At 38.6% G+C, this 12,366-nt stretch overlaps 1 protein-coding gene across 2 annotated transcripts in view; it reads left to right on the top strand.

Annotated features, from left to right (window-relative positions):
* Window positions 1-12,366, top strand: part of LOC150078432 (uncharacterized) — a 127,472-nt gene that overhangs the window by 48,168 nt on the left and 66,938 nt on the right. For both annotated transcript variants that reach the window (XM_090384864.1, XM_090384863.1), the window contains exon 5: window positions 6,766-6,884. In XM_090384864.1, the coding sequence (XP_090240990.1) occupies window positions 6,766-6,884 (119 nt within the window). The remainder of the gene's footprint in view (window positions 1-6,765; window positions 6,885-12,366) is intronic.

Here is a 12,366-nt window from a genome sequence, read left to right as displayed (position 1 = left end):
AGCACAAGCTGAAAAAAAACATATCAATTTTGAATCAGCATCAATTTCTGCGTACAATCTCCCTTTCACAATGTCAGAGTTGCATCATGCTCTATCGTCTACTAAACTCAGTGCAGCAGGGCCAGATGGAATCCACTACATCATGACAGCAAAATTCACCGAACCGGCTCTCAAGACTCTGTTACTCCTCTATAACAGAATATTCAAAGAAAACACGTTCCCCGACAAATGGCATCATGCGTACATTCTGGCTTTTCCTAAACCAGGCAAAGACCCTACAAATCCGCAACATTATCAACCTATTGCACTCACTAGCTGTATGAACAAGGTCATGGAAAAAATGGTTAATGCTAGACTAACCTGGTTTCTAGCTCAAAATGATCTCCTAAATCCTGTGCAATGTGGTTTCCGGGAAGGTAGATCCACACTTGACCTTTTGATCAAGACAGAAATAAACATTCGGGATGCCTTCGTCCGAAAAGAACATCTTGCAATGGTCTTCTTTGACATCGAAAAAGCCTTTGACACTTCTTGGAGATATGGTATTATGCGAACCCTATACGATCTGGGATTTCGCGGACACCTACCACAGTTTATCAGAAACTTCTTGCATTGCCGCTCATTTCAAGTTAGAGTTCACAACCACTTATCTTCAAAATTCATCCAGGAAGAAGGAGTACCACAAGGGTCAGTGCTAAGTGCTACTCTCTTTAGTATAATAATGAATTCAATAACACAAGACCTACCACAAATGATATCCACTACCCTGTACGCTGATGACTTCAGTATCGCCTGCCATTCGCCTAACATGCAAATGATAGAAAGGCAGTTGCAATGTGCTATCAACAAAATAGCTAAATGGTCCCAAAACGATGGTTTTCGTCTCTCACACCAAAAAACAGTTGGGATACACTTCTGTAGAAAGTGTAACCTACACCAACATCCGGAACTTAGACTAGAAAATCAGGTCATACCAGTGGTCCCTAGTGTCCGCTTTCTGGGTGTGATATTCGACCAAAAACTCACTTTCCTTGATCATATAAAAACGCTCCGGACTAACTGTCTTAAAAAGCTTAACATTTTAAGAGTTCTATCGGGCACAACATTGGGAGCTGACCGTTACACGCTGCTGAATCTCTACCGTGCACTAATACGGTCACGTCTGGATTATGGTTCTGTCGTATATAGCTCTGCTAGACCAAGCGCTTTACGTTGGCTTGATCCTGTACACCACAGCGCTCTTCGTCTTGCACTGGGGGCGTACCGTACATCACCGGTTCAGAGCCTATATACCGAAGCGCATGAAACACCCTTACAGCTACGGAGACAAATGCTTTTATTAAATTATGCTGCAAAACTCAAAGGGCATCCAAACCACCTTACTTGGAATGGTGTTTTCTATCCTAAATGGGAAAACCTTTATAGAGCTTACCCATCAATAAACCCACCAACTGGGATACGTCTTCGCTCACTACAAGTTGACTGGCAAATTGACCTGAGTAAAATACAGCCTACTGCCTCTCATGCAGTCCCGCCATGGATGTATCATATACCGCCGTGTGACTTTTCATTCACAGCCCGGGGAAAACACACCATGTCCCAACAGAACTTGCTACAAATACATGCCACACTGAGAACCCAGCACGGCCAGTACACACCGATCTACACAGATGGATCTAAAACTGAAAAGCATGTTGGTGCAGCAGCAGTATTTCCTAACATCACTTTGTCCAAAAAACTCCCCACTGAATGTAGCAGCTATACTGCAGAACTCTGTGCTATCCACATAGCCTTAAACTACACACTCTCAAGAACTAGACTACACAGCATTATTTATACCGACTCCATTAGTGCTATCCAAGCTATACAACACAATACAAAAAATGATAACCCCTTACTTAGACAGATCTGGAATACTCTGACCAAGTTAAACCAGAAGAAACAACAGGTTCTGTTATGTTGGATCCCTGGTCACGCTGGCATTTCTGGAAATGAACAGGCCAACCTAGCTGCCAAAACTGCTACCGATCCTATAGACCGATCCTTCACTACACCTATATCTGACTATAAGTACGTTATAAATAAGCGATGCCTTGAACTATGGCAACATATCTGGCAGAATCAAGCCAACAATAAGCTACTTGGCAAAAAAAATATCTAAAACCATGGAGATCTAGTATCCGTGAGAACCAACATGAAGAAGTCGTATTAGCCCGATTAAGGATAGGCCACACACACCTGACACATCTTTATTTGCTGGCAGCCACTGACCCACCACTGTGTACAAACTGCAACATTCAGCTCACTGTCCACCATCTACTTATTGATTGTCCCAAGTACAGTATTCAGCGACAAGCTATGTTTATCTCATTTCCCACGACGAACACCTCTCTCAGCATTTCTGATCTACTTGGAGACACACCACATGTGACCAGAATTTTTGATTTCCTCAAGCATATAAAAGTATACAACACAATATAAACTTGAATAGCATCTATACAGACGCAATTCAAGATTTAACATCACCATAGTTAGGCGCATTATGGCCTTTGCTGTCCTTGCGCCGTAAAGCCCCCAAAACAACAACAATAACAGCTCGTACCAAAGAGAAATTTGGACAACAGGTACAATAAAGAATGCGCTGTCCATTTATTGGGAAAAAAAAATTAGTTACAAAATTTGTCACTGTATGGTGCTGTGTCACCATACAGTGACAAATTGTATGGCACATAACTATCTTAGTTACGATTATGCATATAACTTACGTTATTTGCATAATCATAATTATTGCCACAGCGCCACTACTCAGCTCTACTGTACCGTATAAAAGCAAAGCAGTATTTTCAAAATCATACAGTAGATGTTTGCCTGCACTACAGCAGCAATGCCAACACTGTTGCAGGAAAAGGCACTATTAGTGAAGCTATACTATCCGAACAGCAACAATGCAGCTGCGGTTGTTGCTTGGATAAAACCCTCGAGTTATCCAAGAGGTCCTGTTGCATTCTCCAAAAGTGACAGTGTGGTGTGGATTTATGGCCACATTCATGATTGGGCCATATTTTTTTGAACAGGTAACACTGACTGGACTCCGCACCTGTTCCATCACTGGACTGCGATATTATAAAATGTTGGCAAATTTTGCGATACGAGAGCTGCAACAACGTGGGTGCTTTCAGGATACCATATTCATGTAAGATGGTGCACCCCCCCATCCACCATTGTATCCAAAGATTGCTAAGGCAACACTTTACAGATGAACGGGTCATCGGCCATTGTTTTTGGACATCTTAGCCACCCCCCCCAATCACCGGATCTCACCCCATGTGACTTCTGGTTGTGGGGTTTTTTGAAGAACCAGGTGTATCGAGAAGGTTGTCAAACTCTGCCAGATCTGAAGGACAGCATTAGATGTCATGTGCTGGCTATTCCAGTTGACATGTTACGTTCTGCTGTTGAAAATGCTGTTCTTTGAATGGAAATTGTTGTTGACCAAAACAGAGGACACATTGAACAATGTAGCACTGTTCTAGTGATTTGTATTCAGTGCCATATAATGACAAATTTTGTAACTAATTTTTTTTTCCAATAAATGGCGAGCACATTCTTTATTGTACCTGTTGTCCAAATTTCTCTTCAGTACAAGCCTTAGAACTCGCTCCAGAGCCCTCTACATAGCCCTCTACTTTAATTTTAACAACCCTGTAGTATGATTCTAAAAACAAGATTCCACAAATGATGTAGTTTATGGACTTCTAGTGTAGAATGATAATAGGGTGCTACATAAGCAGCTGTTCTGTACATGACATTTCAACGGCTTTCAACATTTCAATGAAGATTCTTAGGTAGACAATTGGTGATGTGATCTTCAATCTGCTCGCAGTGCAGGTTGACATTGTAGCTGACCACACAAACACTCAGTGAGACAATTAGGATATGTGCCAGCACTAGTACAATGTGCAGGACACTGCATGATATGGGTTACCATGGTTGTGCAACTGTCCACATGCTACTAATCACCCCAACTAATGCCAAATAGTGTCTTGCTCAGTGTAAGGCCTGCCTTTCTTTAACCTTAGACCAATGGAAAGCTGTGCTTTGTGGTGAAAATTCACAATACACAATCTACAGTTTTACAGTCATGCCTAGGTGTGGCAGATCGCTGGAGAAAGCTACCTGTCAATATGTATCATTCCAACACTGAATTTTAGTGGAGGCAGCGTGATGTGTACATGGTCTGAGGCTGTTTTTCATGGTTTGGCCTGCAACCATTGGTTGTGGAAAAAAAACATGAATGCTGAGGTCTATCTAGATGTCCTGGACAATAATTCATCAGCTACATAAAATTAAATTAAAGTTTCTGTTTATACTCCGGGATGACCAAACAGTCAGAGGAGTTCACAAGATAGAATACAAGAAACAGCACCGTATTCAGCAGTCACGGGCTTGAACCTGGTCACTCAAGGCATGTGTACTTATGCACCCATGCACCTGACCACTAGGCTACGGCGACCTTCCATTGCGGCAGCATGTTGGGGAAGGACCATACCTGTATCAGCAGGACAACGCTCCATGCCATATTGCTCTCATTGTGACAGACTGGTTTGAATCCATAAATTGTCGAAAAGTTGGACTGGCCAGCCTAGAGCCCTGACCTCAACCTTGTAGAGGACCTCTGGTGTGAATTGGATCATCGAATGAGTGTGGAGAGGCTGCCCAAAAATCAGAGCTGGATTGGTTGCTGCTTTGAAGGTAGAATAGTGGAAATGTCAGAGGACATTTATAAAAAACTGGTGGAGATTTTCCATGGAGGCTAGAGGCTGCCATGAAGGCCAAAGGTTTCACCACACATTATTAGTTTTCCTGTATATAAAGGTTAGTTGTTGCTACGTGGGTTTCTGGATATTAATGGTAAGACAGTGTGTGTATTATTTTATTTTATTTTTTGATGGAGGGAGAATGATAAATCACTTGATAAAGGTGCATTTTTATTTTTCCAGCTGCATAAAACCTTTCACAAGTGATTTGTCCAAAAGTGTGGTCTGCTTGTAGTCAGTTTTCAGTGGAATGTGGAAATTAGGTTTTGTGGAATGAATTTCTTCATGAAATTTTATAGTTTTATAAAAATGAAAACTTTTTATTTAAATGCTTTTAAATATTAACTTCTTATATTCACTTGATCATCTAACCAGAATTTAAAAGAAAAAATTGAAAAAATTAATACTAAAATAAACTTATATATTTTTTAAACAATCTGATCATCTATATCTATATATGTATCATTTAATTTATTCAATTTCATCAACTTTTGAATTGAATTTCAGAGAATTTATGGAATTCTCTGAAATTCAATTCAGAAGTTGATAAAATTGAATTTGCTTGAATGAACTTGGCTTTTATAAGCCAGAATTAGACAGCATTGGCCGACAAGTCTTCTGATTTTTGAAGCTGTTTTTATGCTGCTGTCTGTTTAAATAGATAGTAGCATGTACAGGACAAATTTCAATAAAATTCATACATAAATGAATGAATGGCCTTTTAAAAAACATAGATCTGCATATTGGAAGTACTTATACATGAAAAATTAGTAAATATAAGACCTAGATTCAGTATATTTTATGTTATTAATAAATAAATCAAAACTGAATAAGAGGGTTTATCTCAGCAATTTCTTGTAATATGCTCCAGTATCAATGCTTTGTTATATAACGAATTTAGTAAAATTACTTAAATGTATCTTTACACCCGAAGGAAAATCAGTGATCCAACATCCGGTATCAATAGTTTTAAAGCTCCAAACCTGACTCCAAGAATACGTTAAATCACCAACCAATATATACAAATGAAAAAAGATGTTAGAATCATTAAATTAAATAAAAACAAATAAGAATATTATATGATTACGATATTCGCCTGAAGCGGACAAAGCTTTTCGACAATGGTTGTGATCACAGGTTAGTATAATATGGAATATGTGACAGAATTTAAAGATGAGAGATTATTTGCGTTTTTGGTGTATGTACGTGTATGATATCACTATTGGAGCATTTTAAAAGAAATTACTGAGGTAAACCTCTTATTCATTTTGGTGCATGAAAAATGTAGATCTGTGTACTTATTCTTGAAAAGGTTAATTATCATGATGCTTATTTTGAAGGTACCAACAGATTTTTTTTTTTTTTTTTTTTTGGTTGTTATATGCAGAAAACTACAAAGCTTGATTAAAAAGTTCGGTTAATGTTGCGAAAATTTAATTTATTCAGTGATAGTGGTTTGCATTGTTAATATTCTACATCTTTCAATATTCATCACCTTCTGCAACTACATGCTTTTCCCATCATGCTTGCTACTCATTAAAGCATTCTTGGAAGTTTCTTTTGGATTGATTTTGGGTAGTCTGTCAAAAGCACCAAAAGTGATGTAGTGCCAAATTAGGTGAATAAGTATGGCATGATGGGAATGTTTTTGTCAGTAAAAAATTACGGCTCATTGTTAGATAACACTTCGTTCAGATTTCATGTTCAATTATGTGCAACAAATGAGAAAAACAAGTGTTGACTCAAATTAGCTTTCTGCTAGGCTTGAGTGCAAAAGTTACAATCTGTTTACGGTCTTTTAACTATGCATTCTTATGTATACAAGAATTATAAGATTATTCACTAAACATTTTGATCAAACCCTGTATGGTGTTAGGTTAGGTAAATTTTGTGAAAAAACAAATGGCTTTTCTGTTAGACAACTTTTTTTTCTCTCTCTGTTGTAAAGGAGAGCAGATTTTAGGAGGCATGAAACACTTCAGCTTGAAGCCCATGCAATTAGCAATACCCGTCTGTCACATCCGACTCCCTTTGTGTCTTATATGATCCCTCCTCTTGAAATTCCGGGTGAGTATTTTTTTTTAATCAATTAATAGTAGCCCACTGGGATTAAAAGCGTGTATGTGTGCACACGTATAAATACACTCATGAACCAAAACATCATGACAACCCCTGTCTCCACAAGTGGATACATCACATAGCATCTAGGAGTGACATCCTGACTGCACATACTGTAGCACATATAGCGACAGAATGGGTAGTGCCTCAGTTCGTCAGCATGAAGCTTGTGCAATGGAGAAAGTGAAGGACATGATGGATTTTGAATGGGAAATGATTTGTGGTGCCAGGAAGGGAGAGGCCAGCATCTGAGCAACTGCAGGCATTGTTGGCTGTCTGAGGGCTGCCATAGAGAGGGTGTGGCAGGAATGGTCTGAAGAGGGACACATAACCACCCAATGTGCCAGGATAGGAAGACCGTCAGTGGTTGACAGTTTAGGTGAACGGTAGTTAGCAATGCTCTCCAGGAAACAGATGCCTACAATTCCTCAATTCATGGCAAGCTACAACCAGGGTGCACAGAGAAACATTTCTGAGCAGCATCTTGAGGTAGGCCTACGTATTGAGTGGCCTGTTTATGTGCCTATGTTGACCAACTATCATCAATACCTCAGCCTGCAGTGGGCACAGGAGCATCATTCCTGGCCATTGAATGACTGAAAAAGAGTTGCCTAGTCTGATGAATCAAGGTTCCAGCTCTATCATACCGATGAAGGGTTGCATATTCGATGGCAAGCAGGTGAACAGCAACAACTAGCCTGCACGGCTGGATGAAAACAGATTGCTGGCAGTAGTATCATGGTTTAGAGGATGTTTTCATGGATGTTACTGGATCTCTTCATCCCCATTAAACACACTTTCACTTGCCAGATTCTACCTTGGCATTATTATGTCCTGCGTGCTGACCATGTATCCCGATGGCACTGGATGATGTAGAGGATCGTGTCCAGACATTTTGTACGCTCTCCTGGCTGCTAAATTCCGCTGACATCAATCTCATTGAACTTTTGTCGGATGCTGTGGAATGCAGCATTTGCCAGTCCACACCAGTGCTTTGCTCCATTGCAAACTCCCAGATATCTTTCTGTTCAGCTGGTCCAGGATACCTCTGAGCATCTTCCATGGTCTCATGGAGTTGCTGCCCCACTGGGTGCAAGCAGTTATCATAGCAAATGGCAGCCCAACATGCTATTAGGTAGATGGGTGGATTAATTCATGAGTGTATATATACACACTTTACTTCAGTAATATTCCATAATTTTTTTATGTTAAAATGATAATTAATTTATACAGAGTGGCAAGTAGTGATTCCTATCATCTCATTTATTTTTATATCTTTCAGTTTTAAATTAGAATAAATCTGTTACAGCGATATACATTTTTAAAAAATTGATTTTTTTTAATGCAAATAAGTGGACTTATAACATTTTTAGGTGCTGATTCCAAATCTCTAGTTGATTTTATTCCCTTACGTTAATTTTTTCATGAAAATGAAAAAAAAAAAAAAAAAAAAGTACTACTTACACCGATGAGCCAAAACATAATGACCAGCAAGTCGTTATGCAAATCGAAGCAACTGCAGGTGAACTACGGCTTATGTGTGGGTCGGGACACGGTATAAAAACATCTGATACTGAGCTCCGTTAATCAGTGTTACTCTTGTTCTTCAGATGGGAAAGGCAGTGGAGCGAGTTTGACAAAGGCCAAATTGTAATGGTGTCAGAGCACCATTACGACTGGGTCAGAGCATGTACCAGTGATGTAAGTAAACATCATTGCTACCAGGTACACCCTTTCTTGGTAGCGGTCTTTCCCTCTGGTGGTGCCGTCTTTCAGCAGGATAATTCACCATGCCACACCTTCTGGATTGTTCGAGACTGGTTCGCGGAACACGAGAAAAACTTCCAGGTATTGCCCTGGCCTCCAAATTCCTCAGACATCAATTCCATCGAGCATCTTTGGTTTGTGTTGGAACAGCAACTCCAATCTGTGGCCTCTCAACCATGGACCTTACAGGAGTTGAAGGATCTGCTGGTTACTTGTTGGTACCAGATACCACAAGACACATTTAGAAATCTTGTAGTGTCCATGCCTCGCCAGGTATGAGCTGTTTTGGCTGCACGTGGTGGACCAACATCATATTAGGTAGGTGGTCATAATGTTTTGGCTTATCAGTGTATAGCAAAACACAGTAACATCCAATTACAGTGAACTTCTCAAGTGTTCAGGAATCATTTTTTTATAACAAAATTTCATTCTGAATGCTATTCAAAATTATTTTAAGAGAAACATTATTTGTTCACTTAAGTTCTACTTCACTTTTTTTTTACTTTTTAGAAGTAGTAATTTCTTTATTTTACTTAAATATTGACTTTAAAATCATTAAAATAAAATGATAATATAAATGTACATTGTGCATCGCCAAAGTAAATATATATTTGAAATGTAGGAGGTGAAGGACATAATGCTGAATTGCAGGGATAAACAATATAATAAATGAGCACACTGCACTGTATTATTTTTCATAATTTAGATTAATTTAATAAATTTAGTGATTAATTAAACAACTATACAATTTGGAGGTTGCTTCCTCCTCCTTCCATGGTAAAAATATATAAATTTAATAAAAAATTAGATATTTTTTTGCTTCAGAAGAAGGATGCAGATATCCCTGAAATGTTGGGTTTTTTTAGTGTATCATTAAATTTAAATTAATCTAAATTATGATAATGCAATGCAATGTAGTGTGCTTATTTATCAGGGGAAGTCTTGTTTTGTAATTTGATTGGATACTATAATGTGGTCACAAAGGAACTGGTTGCAAAAAATAATTTTGCTATTATATACTTGGATTTTAGGAAAGCTTTTGATACTGTTGCACATGGAAGACTACTTTACAAATTGGAGCAGTATGGCATTAAGGGCAAGTTGCTACAACAGATAAAAGGATGATTCAGTGGGAGAAGACAGAGAGTAGTAATCAATGGACTAACATTATTAATAGAGTCCCCCAGGGTTCAGTGTTGGGCCCATGGTTGTTTTCTGAATTTATCATTGATGTTGATGAAGGTATATCAGGCTTAATGTCTAAGTTTGCAGATGATCCGAAGGTTGGCAGGGTTGTTAATGACAGTAATGATAGTATACTACTGCAACAGGATCTAGAAAAGTTGAGCAGATGGGCTGAGTGGTGGTAACTTAAGTTAAACATTGACAAATGTAAAGTATTGCACATGGGTAGCAGTAACCCAAGAGTAATATACCAACTGTGTGGTACTACACTCAGGGTAGTAGAGAAGGAAATGGACCAGGAAGTAATTGTGCATGCAGATATGAAGTTTTTTGAGAAGTGCAGACAGGCTGAAAGAGTAGCTTGTGTCGTCTTGTCAATGATATACAGAAATTTTGCTAGCAGGAATAAGGAGGTGATTGTCTCCTTGTATAAGGCAATGGTCAGGCCACACCTTGAGTACAGCATACAGATTTTGAGATCTCATTTTAGGAAGGATGTAGAGCTGTTGGGACAAGTACAGAGAAGGGCAACAAGATTGGTGAGTGGAATAAAGGGTTGCTGTTACCAAGAAAACTTATGTTCTGCAAACTGCAGCATCTGGAGACTAGGCACCTGCAAGATGATCTAATTGCGGTGTATAATTCCTAGAATGGTTTGAGCATGTTCAATGCTGATGGGATTCTTCCTCTTGTTTAGATTACTCACCTGAGGGTATATAAATTCAAATTGTGGAAGACAATTATAGATGGGTGGAAATTTGCCTTTAGCCAGTGGTGGTTGATAGTTGGAATAAACTTCTATCTATAGTAGTGGAAGTCAAAGTTCAAGGCAGAAGTAGACCAGCATTTGGAGTGAATGGTTGGGTGAAATGGGAAGTTTTTTTTTTTTGCTGATGCTATATAAGCTTGCTCTCTTGCATTGTATGCCTCTACTAATGCTAAATGCGTAATTTCAGGGATTGTTTTTAAAGTAATATTTTATTTATAGGAAATATTTTTTCTTGATTAATTAACCACACATTCAAAAATAGAGGGCAGGTGATATAAATTATCATTAATTTTTGTTTTTGATATGAAATTTTTTGTATTAATACAAAAATTCAATTTTTGTGCGGTTATTTTTAAGGAAAAAAATATTAGTGGGCACATTTGTCACATGTTTTGAGCAAGACCAAATCCAACTTTCGAAACTTTGATTTTTTTTCTTTAAAGCAAATGCTGTTGATCTGTCTTTATTCTTTATTCCAGTGCATATAAAAATATTGGTTGTAGTTGAGAGTGTTCCAGAGAATGAGTTTTGCATGTGAAACTCATTCTCTAGAATAGCGTTTCCCAAACTGTGTTCCGTGAAAAATCCTAATTATTAATTAAAAAAAAATAATAAAATATTATTATTATTTTTTTTATGAGAACTCCAAACACGAGAGGTATGGAACCTATAGTACTTAGTATCGTGCTTGGGTTGGAGGTTGAGAAGATGAAAGAAGATATTTGTTGACATTGGACTTGAACTTCTGTAGTCTGTAATTTTCAGGAAATATGTATGAAGGAAGGTTGTTCCAGAAAACGGCAGTTGAATGAATAAATGAGGAAGATGAAAAGTTGATTCTGTGAGTTTGCAGTTAGACAGTAAATGGATGTTGGCTGGTGATGGCATGTGTTCGGACTGTTTTGAAAGAGAGAGTGGGAATTATAGAAACCATTCAGAAGAACAGTGTCCATGGAAGTATCTGTAGAAAAGGCGTGCAGCAGAAACAGTATGTCTATGAGACAGTGAGTGGAGAGACTCTGTTAGAGAGGAGTCATTACTTAACCTAACTGCCCTCTTCTGAATGGAATCTGGAAGCCTGAGAGAGGTTTGGGGCCACTGCCCCAGATGTGGGAACAATATTTCATGGTAGGGCGGATTTGCGATTTGTACAGAGTGAACAGCTGTTTGGAAGAAAAGTAACGCCGAGAGCAAAAGAGAAAACCAAGTTTTTTAGATGCAGAGGAAGCAATATTTGTAATGTGCTTGTGCCAAGAGAGGTTAGAAGTCAGGGTAATCCCCAAAAGAGATATAGTGTCTTGCCTAGAAATTGGAGTGTCACCAAAGATAAGCATAGGAGAAAAGAATCCTTTTTGTGAGAAATTAGACAAAACTGAGTTTTAGAGGGATTGAAATCAAGTAGGTTGTCTTTGCTCCACTGGAGAATTACTTGAAGATCATTATTTAAGGAATTGGTAGCGGATATTCGAAAAGTTGAAGCTGATAGAGCAGGGCAAGGTTTCTCAAAATGGAAAGTGGAATGCAATGTGCTAACATCGGCAAAACTATGGATAAGATTTCCATCAGTGGCAGAAGGTCATTAATATAAAAGAGGAAAAGAGTGGGGGAAAGAACAACCTTGGGGGACACCAGCATTAGTGGAGAAGTTAGAAGATAGAGAGCCATCTACCATCACCCTCAGTGAGCAATCAGAGAGAAAACTGGATAACC

Source organism: Mastigoproctus giganteus, chromosome 11 (assembly GCF_048544385.1).
Source record: "Mastigoproctus giganteus isolate SK-2022 chromosome 11, ASM4854438v1, whole genome shotgun sequence".
NCBI classification, from domain to species: Eukaryota; Metazoa; Arthropoda; class Arachnida; order Uropygi; family Thelyphonidae; genus Mastigoproctus; species Mastigoproctus giganteus.
Note: the sequence above shows the minus strand (reverse complement) of the source record. Positions and strands in the feature narration are given on the sequence as shown.